Source organism: Delphinapterus leucas, chromosome 3 (genome assembly GCF_059928025.1).
Source record: "Delphinapterus leucas isolate spDelLeu-1000000601 "Yukka" chromosome 3, BTC_Dleu_Yukka2, whole genome shotgun sequence".
Lineage (NCBI taxonomy): Eukaryota > Metazoa > Chordata > Mammalia > Artiodactyla > Monodontidae > Delphinapterus > Delphinapterus leucas.
In genome coordinates this window covers 53,404,649-53,426,038 of record NC_143131.1, presented here as the reverse complement: position 1 = coordinate 53,426,038, position 21,390 = coordinate 53,404,649, and the positions used below count along the sequence as shown (strand labels likewise).

The window sequence follows — 21,390 nt, the reverse complement described above, 5'->3', positions numbered from 1 at the left end:
TGATTGTGGTCTGACAACCAGAGCTCCATGAAAGAAATGTGATGAATATACAAAAATATTTTACAAATTTGATCAGATTACAAATTTCATTTCTCTTTTTTCTCCTCTATAGATATGATATCTGCACTTATAAAAATAAGCCCTGTGGAACACTGGGTAAGTTTTTTATAAAGGGAGGATAGTTCAGATTGTCTTTTTGGTCCAATGGCTTTACTTTTTATTATTATTAATTTGGTAATTTTCTTTTCTGCCACATCTGAAATTATTCCTATAAACTGGTAAACCTGACCTTTGTGTTTATGTCACTTACTAGGAAACAAGTAGAATGATGATTGAAAACAGCTTAGGAGGTGATTCAAAATCATCAAACAGTAATAATAAATCAAAAGTTACCACTCATTTTCATATAATCCATCTCTGTAATGTATTTTCCAAAAATACTAAGGAGTTTGAGAGCAAATTAAAGCAACCAGCAACTTCAAATCTGAGTCCAGGAAGGAAAGGGAAAAAAAACTTAGGGGATACTTCATGGAGAGGCATTAAGAACAGTATTTCTTTTGGTCCAATTTTGTGGAAAGATTATATCCTCATAAATAAAGATATTATTGGAAAATTTTATTACCTGAACAGAATAAAACCAATTTTGTAAAATATTACAGCCAGAGGTGGAGAGAGAGGACAGAATTATCTTTCTTGTGCTTCCCATATATCACTTGTTTTTTTTTAAAGCAATTCTATAGTATTCTAGAAATTAAAAAATCATTTTGTTGCGGAGCATAACTTTGTAGTGGTTAAAAGTTAACTGCAAATACAAATGGGGGAAAGTGGTAGCTTTCAACTAGACTAAATTGTTAAGCAACTAGAATTATTTTAAGTAAAAGCAGGAGGCTTTTATATGGTGGGTTTTTTTTAGAGTCATAGAGGCTTTTTACAGACTCAGAAGTTAAGCAACTGAAGGTGAATTCTCTAGATTCTCTGACAAGTCTCACTTTTCTTATCTGTAAAGGAATAGTTATGAATTCTGTTCCTATGCGCCTCATGAGAATCTGGGGATGATCAAATTTAAAGTAGAGGTCCTGGAGAGGTCAGTGAAACATCTCTTCGAAAATTAAAATTTCTCTTGATGATTTTACCTGCCTTCCCAGGCTTCTCCTTCCTCATTTCCCTCAGGATTTACAGCAAAAGGAGAAATCCCAATTTGCTGATGACAAGTATTATGGTGGAGAAGTTTGCTGGTTAAAATCATAACACAGAGAAAGAACTCTTTGCTGAGAGAGCTCACATCAAAAAGATTTTCTTCACAGTGTTTTAGGTTAACAAGACCAACAGTAATCCAAAGGAAGGGAACCTGAGCTGAAAACCAACAACTGGCTTTGACAGTTTCAGTGCATTACTACCTTTTACAGTTTATTTAGCTCTTTGTTCCTTAATTTCCTTATCTATGATGTAGGAGTAATATCTGCCCTTATGCTGCAAGGGTATTTTTTAAGTCATTTAAGGAAATATAAAGGCGTTTACTATAGAAATGAACTGGTGTTGTTTAATGTAGAAATTATACTGTTTAACTTATTCCCTGTATTGTACATACTCCATAAGCAGTTACTAAGTGCTTAATCAGTTTTAGGTATAATATTCACCAAGTTTCAAAGAAGGTGCAAGCTCTAGCTTGTATTCTCTAGTGTGTTTATTTTGAGGAAATATATATGTATAGCTATATGCATATGTATGTATCTATACATATTCTATTCTGCTTTTTGAAGGTAGTTTATTTACACTGAGATATGGTCTTCATTGGGACATGAATAATAACACTGCCTAATACGTTGGGATAGTTTATTAATTTCCAGAATCAATATTTTAATACTTGGATACATGTCAGTGTATTTTCAATCCTAATATAAATTATTTTTCAAATTATAAACCATTATAACTTATTTTTATACTATTTCTTATACTGAAAACTGAATGAATTGTGTTGTTTGTACATGTGTTGATTTTAATATGTGGAAAATATATTATCAGCACAGTTGATCAGGTTTTTTCTTTTTGAGTGGTCTTTCTGGTAACTTTCATATTGGTTTTCATGCTGACTCTTGGATATTTTCTTGCTTAGTACTGCTGGTGACCAATTGTAACCTGGCTAAGTAGATTTCAGGGTGCAAACTGTGGCCATCAAACTGAGGAAATCTAAATGACCCGAATAGTAATCAAACCCCTATTAACACAATCACACATAAGAACTTTGACAGCTTCAGTTTTACAGGAATAGAAAAAATGGTGGGAAGTTGTGAAAAATACATTAGCATCTAAATTAGTCTTTTATTTTAGTTAAGATTTACCTTATACTTTCAACAAATAGTTATTTCTCAGATATGTTTTTTCTTAGGTTGTTCTTTTAGTAGAGCTAACAATTTTATATCAGATGCATAAGTAAATCTGTGCTTACAAATACACCTTGGGGAGTCATTTGGCATTCTCAATTAAAAATAGGGCCATATGGCACATACCAAAGAAAAACAACAACAACAACAAAAGGATAATGGCATAATAGATTTCAGGAAATATAAGTAATGTTAATTTAACAATAAATATTAGTAATTTTTTAAACCAAATTTCATAAAGCTCAAAACAGAAACAATATTCAAATAGAGTGGCTTTGTTTTTTCCATATCATGGACCATGTTGAACCCAGTAGCTTAAAGGCAGATAATGTACTGCAGACTTTTTTGTATTTCCCCTCTCTCTGTCTCTTTTTCTCTCAGTGGAATTTGGAAGTAATATTCATTAAATATTTTTGATTAACCAAAAAAAATTAAGTCATCCTGCCTCAACTAGTCCCTCTTTACTTCCTCTTCTTCAAGTCCCAAGACCTCTAAGTGAATGGAAGGGCAGAACAAAGATATCACTATTATTAACTCTGTGAGGCAAAAATCACCTCCTCCCCAGCTCCTGCCCCCCCTGCAACATAAATCAGTAGGAAAAGCAAACAGTCTATCAGCAAATCCAACACTAACCTCAGCTCTTTTCCAGTGTGGTTATTAATGTTGATATTTCATATTAGAGCATACAAAAATACACAATTTCTAGAGCTTTCTTGTCAGTAAGAATATGAATTGAATAGCTTTTACTGTTCCAAATTAGTGTAACTGGACTTTGTACCTAGCGTAGAACATTGTTTATTGCATTCGAGAAATATTAATTGAATTGGATTGAAATCACTTTTGGTGGGAAGGTAATTATTAATACATGGGTGTTGATAGTAGACTACTATCATATAAAATATTTTTCCTACTTTTCCTTCAATTTCTTCTAAATAACTTTAGTACATATGTGTGTTAAGTATGACTTGGCATCTATTTCCTTATAACACATGACATTATATCTTTCACACAAAAATTCTTTTTTCTCAGCACTATTTTAAAGTTTTGAACTAATCACAGAGCATGATATTCATTTGGAAATAAATATTAAAACTTTTACATACTAAAATTCCCAAGGGAAGAATACCTTGAGTAATATAACATTTCACTAGAATCGGTGAATTAACACCATAGTTTTTGCTTTATTACTAAAACTAATGCATTTAAGGGGGATGAGAGAGGGGAGAACCACGCTGAATGTGTGGATGACTTTCCACCCATTAAAATACTTATAGAAATTGTTGCATCACTTGCAGGACTAATTTCAGAAGATTAAAAAAATGCAAAAACCTCCCATCTTTAACAGTTCTTTTTCTGTTTTGAATCATTCATTTTTGTTTTTATAAAAATGTCATTTTTAAAAACCATTTGGGATTCCCTTTTTTTGGTAACTAAAAAGTTGCTTGTATATTTTTATGAACCCACTAAACTTAAACAGATCTTTTTAGAAAAATAATGTGGATATATTTTGCTTTCTACAGCCTGAAGAATGTTAAAATAGAAATGCTTTCTTGAATTCCCTCTTCTGGCTCAAGTTACTAGGTGGTCCCAAGTTACCAGAAGTAAAATTTATAAATCTAACCCCTAGTCTAGACATTTTCCAGCACTGACTGCAGTTCAAAAAATATTAATGTCTAGCCGGCAAAGTGAAACTCCCCCCAGTGATTTTGCAAATGACTAGAAAGTTAACCTTTTGCCAACTGCTCCTTCTGTGCATGGAGGTTATTAAAAAGAATCCAGGCATTTATAAGTATGGGCTTTTTAAGAGTGAAACACCTTGGCTTGACCCTTTGTGTCTCCTTCTGTTTATTCAGGCTTGGCCTCTGTGGCTGGAATGTGTGAGCCTGAAAGGAGCTGCAGCATTAATGAAGACATTGGCCTGGGTTCAGCTTTTACCATTGCACATGAGATTGGTCACAAGTGAGTGAGTTTAAGAAAATCAAAATAAATTTTAGAACTCCACTCTTTTGAGCAACTCATAACTACTGTGTGGAACGCCCGTGCTCAACCATATTTTACTGCCTTTTTGTCTGATTTCAATAGAGAATGTTATCATTTAAGGTATTGGGATAAATCATCTTAAGAACTGGAGACTTGTTAAATAATCTTTCTGATTCAATGACCAGTGTCCTCAGAGTAGTGAATGCACCACACTTAAGTTTTGTTATGTACATTTGAAACAATTTAGCTTTACCGTGGTCCACTCAACACCGAGTTTCTCACAGTCGAATTGTTTAAATGATCTTTCTTTTTCTCAAGTGACAATACATATATATTTAAAAATCATCATTGACACCATTACCATAAAGTGTACTTTGAGTTTTCACTCTTCAAACAGCTGTGAGCATGCCTTTTCTAGGTTTGTGTAATCACTGCTATGCAACTTGTATTTTCAGGTGCACTTGTGTGTCAGTGGAAAAAAAAAAAAACCCTGATATTTACAAGAGTAGTGAGATATCATCCTCACTACCTTTCAGGAGGAACTGGAGTTTTTAATATTTGTTTTAAATAAATCTGTGCCAGAAACTATCCTATGACTTCCCCCTCCCCCAACCCACCACCCAACAGCGATAAAACGCTTACTTTATTTCAAATAACAGGCAATAGTAAATGTAAAAGCTTGCTTATGTGGAGGGAGAGAAGTTTGAAAACTTCAAAAGGATAGTCAAACATTTTAAACTAAAACAAGCAGCCTATTTCTAAGAACTTCTGATGTTTATATGATTTAAATTTTGTAGTCTGCTTTTTTTGGTAGAAAAAATGGATGGGGGAAAAAAGAACAAATAAAATGAATGCTTATTATATGACTTGCCTCAGAGGTCATTCCTGAGATAAATCTGTAGTTCAGCTTTTTTTTTTTTCCCAAAGGGGAGAGTAAAATTGGGCCAGACTGTTGCATTATTTTGAAAATTGCAATTTAAATTTTACCAAATTGGTATTGATTTATTTGTGAATTCAAGTAACCAACAAGTTTCAAACCTGACTTAATTCAGACACAGGGAAAAGTCAGTATTACACTTTTAGTCGAATCCTAAGAATATTGGTATTCTAGTTTCCATTTCAATAAACAGCAGGGGAACAAAAGGGAAAAGCCTTCTTAACCAGGCAGTTTATCTTCAACTCACTTAAAAATCTGACTCATTAATTATTGTCATAATCTTATGCAACCAGGCTGAATTTAATAGGTTCTGTTAGATTCAATTAAATTGAAAGGTTAGGATAAGTAACATGCAGTGGATAAATAATATGTGTATGAGAGCAGTATTACCTCATGGAGCCATGAGTTAGTCAATGTCAATGTATGCATTATAAGTCCCATTCTTATATGTACTTAAATAGGCAAGGTGAGGGTTTATCTCTCTTTTTATCTTTTATTAAGATTCTAACTGAGCTACTCTGAGGCTTCCTAGATTTTTTTGTTGACCTTATGGATAATTCCTTTTAATTCTTCCTCAGATGAATGGTTTGTACCTTATGTAGAAGAAATGTAGAAGAGAAGTAGAATATACCTCTTAAGATTTATGTGCCTTGTTGTAACTTTATTTCATAGCTAATTCTTTTTTGATGATGTGAGTGTTAAAAATGGGGGGGGAGGAATTCACAAAATGCTTTATATTGAAAGCCAGAAGAAATGCTTCAATTCAAAAATGTTATTTGAAGCCCTAAAAATTAACTTTCTTTCCACGTTGATTCCTATGTCACTATCCCCCTATCCCTTTGTCCTCAGACAACTAGGTAGGGTATGTTTAACACACTGTCTTATTCATTGATGAAAATCCTTTTACTTGCTTTTAAGATCTTAGGGTTTAGCTTTAAGGAATTTAGCAAGTCAACTCTAGTACAACTCATGTCATCATTAAAATATAGTGCTCTCTATTCTTCCTGAAACAAAATAATAGCCATGGTAAATATATCAGGTATACTTTTCAAATAGAGTATAATGTGCTCTATACTCTATAGAGTATAAAACAAAGGTTTTTGTAATTTTTATCATTTAGTAGAATGAATGTTAAGTGATGTGGTGATATCTCCAGATTAATTACAGTGAAAAGTATTCGACCATGAATTAGTGAGAAGTGCCTCTACTGAGTCACTAGAATGCGAATACTTTCTACCAATCTTTAGGTTGTGTAGAATATGGTTTTGCACCCATTGCATACTTATGTAGGGATATTATATCCATTTTAAACAGCAGTGGATAACTTCTTTTCTTTGGCTAGGCCTTAATGACCACTTTTTGTTTCTGTTCACTCCCTTATGCAAACAAGAAATTAGTTTCCTCGTCAAATGAAAAACTGAGCTTTATCCTATATTTAAATGACAGCCTAGTTTTAATGAAGGCTATAAGCTATCAACACTTAATGAAATCTTATAAAAAAGAATATTCTTTGAAAGATTTTTTTATTAATAATGTAGTTGCCATAGTTTTCAGAAGTTGAAAAAAATTATGTTGAAGACAGGTGGCAAGAATTCAACTAGGTATGTAGTATATTGAGAAAGCTAGCTAATATATTCATGCTGTACAAAAATGAGTCATCTTAAAACGAAATCTTTTTTAAAAATCCATATTTTTTAGAGATGCATATTGAAGTATATGTGACTGAAGTGGCAGGACATCTGAGATTTGCTTATTAAAGAAAGGAGAAAAAAGAGAAAGATAAAGCAAGAATAGTAACATTTTGAATTTTATAATGTTGATGACATGTGGATGGGAGTTCATTATGGTGCTCTCTCTACTATTATATATGTCTGACTTTTTTTCACAATAAGTGAACAATAAAACTTTTAGATTTGACTTAACTCATTTGTTAATTAATAGTGATTGAGTGAACTGTTACTCTAATTTTGAAAGGATTGTCAAAAGTTGTATTGAAAGCTGCAGGAGTTTATCAGTCTTGCTTTTAAAAATCATTTTCAATGTTTGGTCTTACCAGTAGAGATATACTTTTTTTTTTTTTTTTTTTTTTGAGGTACGTGGGCCTCTCACTGCTGTGGCCTCTCCCGTTGCGGAGCACAGGCTCCGGATGCGCAGGCTCAGCGGCCATGGCTCACGGGCCCAGCCCCTCCGCGGCATGTGGGATCTTCCCAGACCGGGGCACGAACCCATGTCCCCTGCATCGGCAGGCGGACTCTCAACCACTGTGCCACCAGGGAAGCCCGAGATATACTTTTTATAGAAGATTGGTTAGGAGATGAAGTTTTTAAAGAAGGAGAAATGTGGCAAGACTTCAGGATAAAATTGTAAATTAGGTTACTGTGTTAGGAAGCTATTATTACTGTTTTCTTTATTCAAACTTCCCCTCTCCTGCTGCAAATACCTGAGTATCTTTAAATGCTTGATCAATGCTGTTTTCTTTTCTTTTTTTTTGTGGGTGTACAATATATGGAGACTTAAAAAAATTTTTTTTTATTTTTTATTTTGTATTGGAGTATAGTTGATTAACAATGTTGTGATAGTTTCAGGTGTACAGCAAAGTGATTCAGTTATACATATACATACAGCTATTCTTTTTCAAATTCTTTTCCCATTTAGGTTGTTATACAATATTCAGCAGAGTTCCCTGTGCTATATAGTAGGTCCTTGTTGGTTATCCATTTTAAAAATAGCAGTGTGTACAAGTGCTGTGTTTTCTTGATAGAAGGCTAATAATAAACATACACCAAGGTAGTTGACACTTTAATGCCTTTGTCTAGTTTTGGTATTGAAATAGTGTTAGTCATAAAATGAGTCAAGTGTTCTATTTTCTGGAAGTGTTTGCTTTCCCATGAGTAAGTTTTAAAACATTTAGTTATAATTTATATACAATAAATATGCGTGCATTTTGTGTACAGTTTGAGAAATTTTGACAAATGTGTATAACCATGTAACCACCACCACAGTCAAGCTACCAACATTTACATTGCCTAAAAAAGTCCCTTTGTTCCCTTTTACAGTCAGTCTCCACACTCCTTCCCCTTTCCTTGGCCCCAGACAACCACAGATCTACTTTTTATCTTTATAGATTAAACTCATCTTTTCTATAGTTTCATTTAAGTGGACTCATATAGTGGGTATTCTTTTGTGTCTAGCTTCCTTCCCTCAGCACAATGGTTTTGAGGTTCAGTCATGTTGTTGTTGTGTGTATCAATAGTTCTTTTTTTCCCTGAAGAGTATTCCATATCATAATAGCACACATCACATTTTAGATTGTTTCTAGTTTGGAGCTATTATAAATAGATCTGGTATGAACAACCACGTACAAGAATTTGTCTGGACATATGCTTTTATTTCCCTTGGGTAGTGCTGCTGGTAGTATGGTATATGTTAGTTTCACTTTATAATAAACAAGAAAACGCTAATTCAAAGTGGCTGTATACCATTTTGCAGTCCCACTAGCAATCTATGAGAGTGCCAGTTATTGCAGATCCTTGCCAACATTTATTATTATAAATCTTTTTGATTTAGCCATTATTATGCATTTTAGTGGTATCTCATTGTGTCTTTAATTAGTTGATTATTTTCTGATAAATAATGATGTTAGTGATGATGAATATCTTTTCTTGTGCTTGTTATTCATTATCTTCTTAAATGTCTATTCCTTTTCCCATTAAAAAAAAAAAAACTGAGGTGTTTCATTCTTATTGAGCTGTAAGAGTTCTCAATATATTCTGGATAAAAGTCTTTATCATGTATACATAATGTGAATATTTTCTCCAAGTCTTTTGCTTGCCATTCATTTTTTAATGAGGTCTTCTGAAAAGCAGAGTTTTAAAATTTTGATGAAGTCTAATTTATAATTTTTCCTTTATGGTTTGTGTTTTTGTGTCCTAAGAAATCTTTGCCTACTTCAAGATTGTGAAGATTTTCTTCTATATTTTTGTCTAAATTTTATACTTTTAGCTTTTATATTAAGATCTGTAGTTCATTTTGAGTTAACTTTTTTTGTATGGTGTGAGGTAAGGGTGGAAGTTCCCTTTTTTCCTCATATGAAGATCCAGTTATTTCAGCCCAATTTGTTAAAAATAAATTTGTTGGTTTGTAGTTTTCTTTTAATGTCTTTGACTAGTTTTGGTATCAGAATAAAGTTAGTCTTATAAATTGAATTAGGAAGTGTTCTATTTTCTGGAAGAGTTTGTATACATAAGGTTGATATTATTTCGTCCTTGATATTATTATGTCTATAATATAAATAATGATGTTCCATCATTCATTCCTGATATTTGTAATTTGTGTTTTCTCCTTTTTTTCCAGCTTTATTGAGATATAATTGACATATAACATTGTATAAGTTTAAGAGGTACAACGTGATGATTTGATACACGTATATATTGCGAAATGATTACCATGATAAGGTTAGTTAATAGATCCAACACATCATATAATTACCTTTTTTTGTGTGTGTGGTGAGAACATTTAAGATTCATTCTCTGAGCAACTTTCAAGTATACAGTACAGTATTATTAACTATAGTCACCATGCTTTACTGAGCCCCCCCCAGAAGTTTTTCATCTTATAACTGGAAGTTTGTACACTTTGAACAGCATCTTCCCATTTCCTCCAGACTCCAGTCCCCTGACAACCACCAATCTACTCTCTATGAGTTCAGCTTTTAGATTCCAAATATAAGTGAGATCATACAATATTTGTCTTTATCTGACCTATTTCACTTACCATAATGCCCCCAAGGTTCATGCATGTTGCAAATATTTTCTTCCATTCCATAGTTTGCCTTTTCATTTTGTTGATTGTTTCTTTTGCTGTACAGAAGGAAATGGCAGAATTTCCTTCTTTTTTATGATTGAATAATATTCCACTATGTGTGGGGGGCGTATGTGTATCACATTTCCTTTAGCCATTCATGCACTGGTAGGTACTTAGGGTGTTTTCATATCTTGGCTATTGTGAGTAATGCTTCAGTGAACATGGGGGTGTAGATATCTATTTGAAATAGAAATTTTATTTCCTTTGGCTATATAAGCAGAAGTGGGATTGCCAGATCATATGGTAGTTCTATTTTTAATTTTTTTGAGAAACCTTTATACTGTTTTCCATAGTGACTGTACCAATTTACATTCCCACCAACAGTGCACAATAGTTCCCTTTTCTCCACATCCTTGCCAGCACTTGAAGTCTCTTATTAGCCATTCTAACAGGTATAAGATTATATCTCATTGTGGTTTTGATTTTCATTTACCAGATGATTAGTGATGTGAGCACCTTTTCAAGTACTTGTTGGTCATCTATATGTCTTCTTTAGAATAATGTCTACTCAGGTCCTTTGCCCATTTTTAAATGTTGTTTTAAAATGTTGTTTGTTTGTTTTGGCTATTGAGTTGTATGAGTTCCTTTATATTTTGGATTTTAACTCCTTATCAGTTGTGTGGTTTGCAAATATTTTCTTCCATTCCATAGGTTGCCTTTTCATTTTGTTGATTGCTCCTTTTGCTGTGTAGAAGCTTTTTAGTTTGATGTAGTCCAACTTTGTTTATTCTTGCTTTTGTTGCTTATGCTTTTGATTTCATATCCAAGAACTCATTGCCAAGACACTGTCAAGGAGCTTTTCCCCTATGTTTTCTTCTAGAAGTTTTATAGTTTCTGGGTTTACATTTAAGTCTTTAATCTATTTTAAGTTAATTCTTGTGAGTTGTGTAAGATAGGGGTCCAATTTCTTTCTTTTTTTTTGCATGGTAATGCCCAGTTTTCACAACATCATTTATTGAAGAGACTATCCTTTTCTCATTGACTATGCTTGGCTCCCTTTTCAAATATTAGTTGACAATATATGTGTGGGTTTTTTTTTTATGGACTCCCCATTCTGTTCTATTGGGTCTATGTGTCTGTTTTTATGCGAGTACCATACTGTTTTGATTACTGTAGCTTTGTAGTATAGTTTGAAATCAGCAACAGTCATAACTCCAGCTTTGTTCTTTCTCAAGATTGCTTAGACTATTTGGTGTGTTTTGTAGTTCCATACAAATTTTAGGATTGTTCTTCTGTTTCTATAAAAAATGTCATTGAAATTTTGATATCAATTGCATTCAATCTATACTAGATGGTTTAGGTAGTATGAACATTTTAACAGTGTTAACTCACCCTGTCCATTTACATGGACTATCTTTTCACTTATTTCTGTCTTTTATAAATGTCTTATAGCTTTCAGTGTAGAGATCTTTCCTGTCCTTGGCTAAATTTATTCCTTAATATTTTTTATGCTATTCTAAATGAGATTGTTTTCTTTGTTTTTTCTTTTTTCAGGTTATTCATTGTTAGTATACAGAAACACAACTGATTTTTGCATTTTGATTTTGTGTCCTGTACTTTATTGAATTCATTTATTCTAAGAATTTTTATGTGGCATCTTTAGATTTTTCTGTATACAAGATCATAACGTCTGCAAAGAGGGACAATTTTACTTCTTCCTTTCTTATTTAGATGCCTATTTATTTGAATTTTTTAATGTAGGCATTTATTGCTATAAAATCCCCTCTTAAAATTGCTTTTGCAGCATCCCTTAAGTTTTGGTATATTGTGTTTCCATTTACATTAGTCTCAAGATAGTTTTGATTATTCTTTTGGTTTCTTCTTTGACCAGCAGTATGTTGTGTAATTTCTATGTATTTGTGAATTTTCTTGCTTTATCATGTTGTTGACTTTAGTTCTATACTATTGTGGTCAGAAAAGAGACTAGAAATTATCTCAATCTTCTTAAATTTGTTAAGACTTGTATTGTGACCTATTATGTGATCTATTCTGGAGAATGTTCTATGTAACCTTGAGAAGAATGCGTATTCTGTTACTGTTGGATAGAATGATCTGTATGTGTCTTTTAAGACCATTTGAACTAAAGTGTGATTCAAGTCCAATGTTTCTTGATTTTTTTGAGTGATCTATCCATTATTGAAAGTGAGGATATTGTAATCCCCATCAATTATTATTTTATTAATTTCTTTTTCAAATTTGCTTTATATATTTAGGTACTTTTTATGTTAGGTGCATAAAATCTTTACAATTGTTATATTCTCTTGATGAATTGACCCCTTTATTATAATATTTGACCTACTTCGTCTTATATTAGTTTTTGGGTTAAAGTCTATTTTGCCTGTTATAAGTGTAGCTACTCCTGTTCTATTTTGGTTTACATTTGCATCAAATATCTTTTTCCACCCTTTCATTTTGAGCCTATTTGTTTCCTTTAAGGCTGAGTTAAGTCTCTTGTAGGCAGCAGATGGTTGTCTTTTTATTTTTTTATGCATTTAGCCACTCTGTGTCTTTTGATTGGAGAATTTATGCCATTTACATTTGAAGTAATTATTGATAGGTAAGGACTTAATAATGCCATCTTATTAATTGTTTTTTTGGCTGTTTTGTAATTCTTTTGTTTCCTTTTTCCTTTCTTGCTGTCTTCCTTTGTGAATGATGATTTTCTTTGGTGGTATGCTTTGATTCCCTTCTCTTTATCTTTGTGTATCTCCTGTAGGTTTTTGCTTTGTGGTAACCACAGGCCTTACATAAAACATAGATATAACATTTTATTGTAAGCTGATGACAGCTTAACTTTGAGTGCATAAAAAAATTCTACCTTTTTATTCCTCCCCATATTTTATATTTTAGACATCACAATTTACATCTTTTATATTGTGATTGATTAACGAATTATTGTAGCTATAGATTTTTATAATTATATTTTATGTGTTCTTTAACCTTTATGCTAAAGTGATTAACACATTACCATATTACAATATTGGAATATTTTGAATTTGACAATATACTTGCCTTTACCGGTATGTTTTATATGTTCTTGTGTTTTGGTATTACTTATTAGCATCCTTTCATTTCAACTTGAAGAACTTCTTTCAGCATTTCTTGTAAGGCAGGTGTAGTGGTGATGAACTCCCTCAGCTTTTTTGATCTGAGAAAGTCTTTATCTCTCCTTCATTTCTAAAGGACAAATTTGCCAGTTGTCCTTTGTTAAGTGTTCTTGGTTGACAGTTTTTTTCTTCTAACACTTTAAATATAGCTCATTCTCTCCTGGTTGCAAGGTTTATGCTGAGAAGTCTGCTGATAGAGTATGGGGGTGTTCCTTTGTATGTGAGTAATTTTTTTCCCTTGCTGCTTTCTATAAATAAGCTTTCTGCCCCATTCTTCTCCCTTCTCTTTCTCTAATAATGCATAGATAGTTTCTTTTAATGATATTGCATAATTCACATAGGCTATCTTCCCTGTTTTTCATTCTTTTTTGTTTGCTTTTCTGACGGGATAACTTCAATTGACTTTTCTTCCAGTTCACTGATTTTTTCTTTTGTTTATCAAGTCCATTGTTGAAGCTCTCTACTAAATTCTTCAGTTCAGTCATTGTATTCTTCAGCTGCAGCATTTCTCTGTGTGTGTGTGTGTGTGTGTGTGTGTGTGTGTTTTAATGGTCTCTTTTTTAGAGTTATCTATCTGTGTTTTCTTACAGTTCACTGAATTTCTTTAAGAGAGTTATTCTGATTCTTTTTCAGATAGTTCATAGATCTGTATTTCTTTGGGGTTAGTCAATGGAGCTTATTAGTCTCCTTTGATCCTGAAAGTGTACCTGATTCTCTGTGATCTTTGTATCTGCACTGGTGTCTATGCATTTGAGGAAACTATCTCCTCTTCCAGCCTTTTGCAGCAGTTGTGTTGAGCTACTGATATGCTTCTTTGTCATGGCTGAATGTCAGATGAGCTGCATAGCTACCTGGCATCGCTGGCCAGGCTTCCTGGTTGAGTAGGGATGGAGGCTCTGGTCAGCAAACTAATGACTTGTTTTCCTGTGTGGGGCTCTAGAATGGGTCCATGGCTGAGAGAGGTCAATAACAAGGGATGCAAACCTGGAAAAACTGCCAAGCAAGTTGCCCAGCCAGAAATGGGCACCAGTTCAACTCTGCAGATGAGCACAGCCACTGGGATCTCTGCTCAGGTGCCACCATTAGCAAGAATGCAAAGTGTTCATTGCTGTGAGCCTCATGCTCCCTTTTCCCATCTTTATCTGATTCCCAAAGTGATCCCCATGAGGCAGTATTTAAGTGGTTCTCCTGGTACGTGTCCTGGAATGCTGGGGAAACTGGATGGCCACCTTGAGATCTCCTTTTTCCACTGGCATAACTGTAGGCCCAGGGAGATACACTTGGTGCAGTGATATGCTGCCCTGGGAGAGGGACAATGCAGTCAAAGTGAAACTATTCCTATTACCTTTCTTTTCTTTTCTTTTCTTTTTTTATACATTTATGTATTTTATTTATTTTATTTTTGGCTGCATTGGGTCTTCATTGCTGTGCGTGGGCTTTCTTTGGTTGCGGCAAGCGGGGGCTACTCTTCGATGCGGTGCTCAGGCTTCTCATTGCAGTGGCTTCTCTTGTTGCAGAGCACAGGCTCTAGGCATGCAGGCTTCAGCAGTTGTGGCACATGGGCTCAGTAGTTGTGGCTCATGGGCTCTAGAGCGCAGGCTCAGTAATTGTGGCACATGGGCTTAGTTGCTGTGCAGCATGTGGGATCTTCCTGGACCAGGGATCAAACCTGTGTCACTTGCATTGGCAGGCAGATTCTTAACCATTCGCCACCAGAGAAGTCCCCCTATTACTTTTCTAATGTGGTTTTTCTTGTTATTTTTTTTCTTGTTTTTGTCTTGTTTTGTGTTTTGGTTCAAGTGGGTGCTTCTAACTCATCCCTGGGTTCTGGGTTCTTCACAAAGGCATCTTATCTACTGATATTTGCTAGCTGCTCTTTCTGTGAAGGGAGCCAAGTCAGGAGTTACTTATTTTGCCATATTGCTAATGTCTCTTATCCTTTTTTTCTTGATCAATACAGCTAAAGGTTTATTAATTCTACTGTTTTCTTAAAAGAAAAACAGATTTTGATTTCATTGATTTTCGTAATTGTCCAAGTGTTCTATAGTATTACAGCTTTTCTTTACAGCTGATCTATCAATTACTAATAGAGAAGTGTTGAAATCTCTAAATGTATATGTAGGTTTGCCTGTTTCTTCTTTCATTTTTGTCAGTTTCACATCATGTATTTTGAAGTTTTCTAATTAAGTGCATTCACATTTAGTATTATTATGTCTTCTTGATGAATCAACCTTTTAACATTATGAAATATCTCTTTTTATACTTAGTAGTATTACTTGTTCTGAAACCTATTTTATCTCATTAATACAGTTTACATGGAATATATATATGTATGTATATATTTAAATCCTTTTACTATGAACTTACCTATGCCTTCTTTTAATGTGTGTGTTTTAAAATTTTTTTTTTTAATTAATTCATTTCTTTTTGGCTGCATCAGGTCTTAGTTGTGGCACTCAGGATCTTCGTTGAGGCATGCAGTAACTTTTGTTGTGGCATGCAGGCTTTTCTGTAGTTGTGGCATGTGGGTTTTCTCTTCTCTGGTTGTGGTGCACAGGCTCCAGGGCGTGTGGGCTCTGCAGTTGTGGTGCACAGGTTCCAGAGTGTGTGGGCTCTGTAGTTTGCAGCACACAGGCTCTCTAGTTGAGGCGCGCGAGCTCAGTAGTTGGGACACATGGGCTTAGTTGCCGCACAGCATGTGGAATCTTAGTTCCCTGACCAGGGATCAAACCCATGTCCCTGCATTGGCAGGTGGATTCTTGACCACTGGACCACCAAGGAAGTCCCCATATGTCTATATTTAAAGTGGACTTCTTTTGGGCAACTTGGGTTTTGCTCTTTTAAATCCAGTCTGACAGTTCCTATCTTTTAACTATATTGTTTTGTCCACTTACATTTAATGTAATTTTTGATACAGCTGGGTTTTGGTCATTAATCTTGTTGCTTGTTTTCTAGTTTTTCCTATCTATTTTTGTTGCACTTTTTCTCTATTAATTAACTAAATATTTTAAAAATGTGTTATTTAATCTTTACTATTGAATTATTAGCTATACCTCCTTGGTTTATTTATTTATTTTTTAGTGGTTGCTCTATAGTTTACAATTTGGATCTTTATCACAGTTTATTTTTAAATAAAATTTCTGTAATTCACCTATAAGATACTGTATTTCCTTTTCCTCCCTCTCATCCTTTGTTTATTGTTGTCATAGATTTCTACTTCTTTATATATTGTAAATCCTATAAGACCTTGTTATTATTTTTGCTTTAGATGGTCAGTTATCTTTTACCGAAATTTAAAAATAAGAAACAATGTATTTTATAAGTATACACACACTTACCATTTCAGGTGCTTTTTTCATTCCTTGATGTAAATAGATCCACATTTTCATCTATTATGTAGATGAAAAACTTATACCTGAAAAACTTCCGTTAGTATTTCTCATAGTGCAATTTTCCTGGCAACTTATTCTCTTAACTTTTATTTGTCTGAAATTTTAAATTTTTACCTTCACTTTTGAAGGATATTTACATTGGATTGAAATTCTCCGTTTGCAGGTTTTTTGTTTTTTTTTGTTTTTGAGCCATGCACCTGAAATATCAAAGAATATGATGCATCATGATAACTATATGGAGTTTAATGATGCTGGGTGTTGAAATGCCTAACCAAGAACTTGTGAAATGAAACTAGTGAGGTGGACAAAAAGTAGATGATAGATTGCCTTATGTATATAATAACAAGCTTGCATGTTATGTCTTAGAACAGTGGAAAGTCACTGAGTAATTCTGAACAGAAATAGCATGATAAGATTTTTATTTTAGGTAGGTCACTCTGGAAGCTGTATGGGATATGACTTTCACATAGGAAACCATGCTGTTGCATTTGTCCAAGTTAATACTACAAATATTATTTGGGGGGTGGGGAGGATTGCAGTTTTTCTAGAAGTGTGTTAAACACAGTGAGTACACACAATAATACATATTTTACCCATTATACAGGTGAATTAACTGAGACACAGAGAGATTAAGTGGTTAAGCCAGGGTTGAAGGTAAGCTCTCTGGCTCTAGGATGGCTCCAAAACCTTTCTGCTGTATACGTTATAGATGATGAGGGCTGCAACTTGGGTAGTGGCATTTGGATGGACTAAAGACATATTGAAGAGATAAAATTAGCAAGGTTTGATACTTGGTTAAGTGTGAGTGATGAGAGAGGGACATCTGAGTATTATTCTCATCTTTCTACCTTAGTGAGTGAGACTGTAGACTCATCAGTACCACCCACTGAAATAAAGGTGGAACCTTTTTAAGTAAAGGAGTAATGAGTTCAGTTTTTTATAGGTTTAGGTTGAGATGCCTGTAGAACATCTAAGTGGAAATGTACAGAAGACAGTTACAAGGCTAAAATTATTAAGAAAGATGTGGGCCGAATATATAAATTTAGCAGTTATTCATAAAGGTAGAGCCCCAGAGAACTGGCATAAAGTAAAAAGAGCAGAGGGCTCAGATCTGCGTACATTAAACCTAGTAATAATTTAAAGTTTAAGAATTGCCGCATGTCCCAACTTCTGTTTTTTATAACTGTTATTATAGAATAACTATCACTAAGGAATTGTGCACATAATAAAGCTTATTGGCAAGATGGTAAAGTTAGTAAGTATTTAGACATGATAGTTGAATTAAGAACTCTAAATCTTAAAAGATACAATTTTAGGGCAGATAAATTATATTTAGTTTCTTTCACAGTAGTAGACTTATGAAATTATTATATTAAGAGGTGATTCAGCATGAAAATATAAATACATTTAAGATAGTTAGGAGCCCTCTGCTCTTTTAACTCCTCTCTCCTTGAGAGTAAGGATCATTACTTATTTTTGCATTCCCAGTTTCTACTATATACTCAGTTTTTATCTGTGGAACCATAGGCCTTTGAATACTAAATCTAAAAGGGGTGCAACTTGACAATTAAATCTCTGTATCTTTTGAATTAATGTCTTTTGAATTAATACTTACCTTTTGTTGCTACTGTGGATATTGAATTCTGAGCTTATATAAAAAAATCTGAAACATATGTTAAATTAAAGTAATATAATATGTAAAATCATTTTTTAAACATGGGGAATTGATAAAGTAAATATTGAATTTAAAAATTTTTACAACAATATTCCCTTTTGTGTTTCATCAAGCATGAGAAATGTCTGTAATTTAAATGTTAGGTCTAATAGATTTAGAAGTATCTAAATTAAAATCAAATTTTGAACACAGTGATTGAGTATATGCCTAGTTATGCTTGGAGTAGACTGGTAGGTTATGCAATGTCTGAAGTGGGAGAAAGCCCTACAATATTACTTTTTAATTTTAGCACTAACATTTTAATATGTTGTTTCAATTTCATCTGATATTTGTATTAAGCACTAAATACGTTAATTCTTGTAATTACTCTGAAGTAAGTGATATATATTTATGTATGTAGTTTTATATGTCATACATGTGTGATAATTTTTATACCTAATGAAAAGCAAAAATTGCCATTTACCCCTTTCTCCTATGATGCCATCTTCCTCAGACTGTCACATTTGACACATAGATTTCCAATCTTTACATTCACACATATAAATGTGTTTTTTTATAAAGATGATATCTTCCTATATGCTTTGCTTTTTAAATTTAATGTTGTATTTCTTTATATCCATGAGACTGTTATGAACCACATTTTGTACCTTTTATGTATTTGTCTATTCCATTTTAATCACTGCAGTTTTGTAATGTATTTGACAACTTGTATTTGAAATCTGTTTTTGTCTCTTCTGTTTTAGTTACTGTAGCTTCATTATATTTGACACTGTTTTGCATTTTCAAGATTTTTTCACCATTTTTGTACATTTCTTTCCCAAATAAACATGAGAAATATTTTTAAGTTTCCATAAAAATGTGTATAGGAATTTTGATGGCAGTTCATTGAATTTATAAAAAGGAACATAATACAGTCAGCCCTCTGTATCCATGGGTTCCACATCTGTGGATTCCACAAAGTATAGATGGAAAATATTTGGCAAAAAAAATCCAGAAAGTTCCAAAAAGCAAAATTTGAATTTGCTGCACAGTGGCAACTATTTACATAGCATTTACATTGTATTAGGTTTTATAAATAATCCAGAGATGATTTAAAATATATGGGAAGATGTACATAGGTTATGTGTGAATACTATGCCATTTAATATAAGGGACATATATTCATGAGCATTCATCTCATGCTCCATGAGAGCATTCATGGATTTTGGTATCTGTGAGTGGGTCCTGGAACCAGTTCCCTGTGGGTACTGAGGGATGACTGTATTTCTCTCCATTTATTAAGGTGTTTATTATATCCATTGGTTTAGATTTGTTATTTTTTCATATGGTCTTATTCCTTTTTAAAAAATTTCTAGGATTTTTTGTTATTGCTAACTTGTAAACAGTATCCTTTTTCATTATATTTTCTAATTCATTATTGTTGAATCCAGAAAAGTCATTAATTTTTCTTAATGTTGATCTTATATCTGGCCACTTAAACACTTTTATTAGCTTTAGGAGTGAGTCTTTTGAATTTTCTCTGCAGTCAATTGTAATTTCTCCAAATAATTCATGTTTTGGCTCTTTCTTTCCAATATTTGTACCTCTAGATTTATTTATTTATCTATCTTGTTTTGGCTAGGGTATCCAATAAAATCTTGGATATAATTAGTAATAGAGGGTATCTCAGTCTCAGTCTTGATTTTAGTAGATATAATTCTAATGTTTTATCATTAGACATGATTAAATCTCATTTCTATTTTTTCAACTTATTTTTATGTAAATTACTAATGAGTATTGAATTTTATCTTGGTTTTTTTTTTTTTGGTATATGCTGAGATAAAACTGCCTGAATTCAAATCTCTGATCTGCTGCTTACCAGCTTTATGACCTGGAGCAAGTTATTCTGTGTCTTGTTTTCCATAGCTGCAAAATGAGAAATTGTGATAAATTATGGAGTTATTATATATAAAGTATTTAGAATAGTGCCTGCCTCACACTATATGAGTTTCCCATGATTTTTTCTTTAATTTATAAATATGTGGTTAATACATATTTGTTGATATATAGTGATATAAATAATAGATTTCTTAATGTTGAACTATGCTTACATTCTTTTTTTTTTTTTTTTTTGATTATTTTTGGCTGTGTTGGGTCTTTGTTGCTGCCCACGGGCTTTCTCTAGTTGCCGCGATTGGGGGCTCCTCTTCATTGTGGTGTGCGGGCTTCTCATTGAGGTGGTTTCTCTTGTTGCGGAGCATGGGCTCTAGGAGAGCTCAGTAATTGTGGCTTGCGGTCTCTAGAGTGCAGGCTCAGTAGTTGTGGCGCACGGGCTTAGTTGCTCCGCGGCATGTGGGATCTTCCCGGACCAGGGCTCGAACCCGTGTCCCCTGCATTGGCAGGCATATTCTTAACTACTGTGCCACCAGGGAAGTCCTGCATGTGCTGTTTTATCCAGTTTTTATATTGTGGTTTGTCTAGGCTCTTAGACCGATGAATATATTTCTTAACCTTGATCTTTTCAGAATCAAGTTTAATGCGAACCTGAACATTAATGCCTGTATAATATTATTTCTGGTTTTTTGGTTCCTATTTTGTAGTATGTTGAATAATGTCAGTAGATCAGGTTTAGAAAAGAATATTGCTATATTTTTCTAACCTTAATATGTTATATGGAAACCAATAGAAAAATTCTGTCTTTTGGCAGAGTGAAGAGGTTCTTAATCAAGGTTTAAGGTTCTTAAGATTTTTGAGATTCAATTTTTTTTTAATTATTTTTTAAAACCCTTCTCTTATTGAAGACAATTAAAACTTATCCTCCAGTTGAAAAAGAATCAAGGAATAGTGATTTCCTTAATGGATATCCTATTTTCTCTGTTTTTCTATTGCAGTTATACAGACATATAACTTATGTAAATTAAAAAATACTTTATAACTTTGGTACAATGATGTATTGCCAACATAGACTAAAATATTTCAGTTGTGAGGTTTGAAATATCATGAATCTAGTCATTGTGATATATTTTTTATCTTTTATAAATAAAAATTACTTCTAAGCTTAGCATTATGTACATGA

At 33.2% G+C, this 21,390-nt stretch overlaps 1 protein-coding gene across 1 annotated transcript in view; it reads left to right on the top strand.

Annotated features, from left to right (window-relative positions):
* Positions 1-21,390, top strand: part of ADAMTS6 (ADAM metallopeptidase with thrombospondin type 1 motif 6) — a 273,067-nt gene that overhangs the window by 107,888 nt on the left and 143,789 nt on the right. The window contains exons 8-9 of the mRNA XM_022596555.3: positions 113-156; positions 4,235-4,340. Coding sequence (XP_022452263.1) covers positions 113-156; positions 4,235-4,340 — 150 coding nt within the window. The remainder of the gene's footprint in view (positions 1-112; positions 157-4,234; positions 4,341-21,390) is intronic.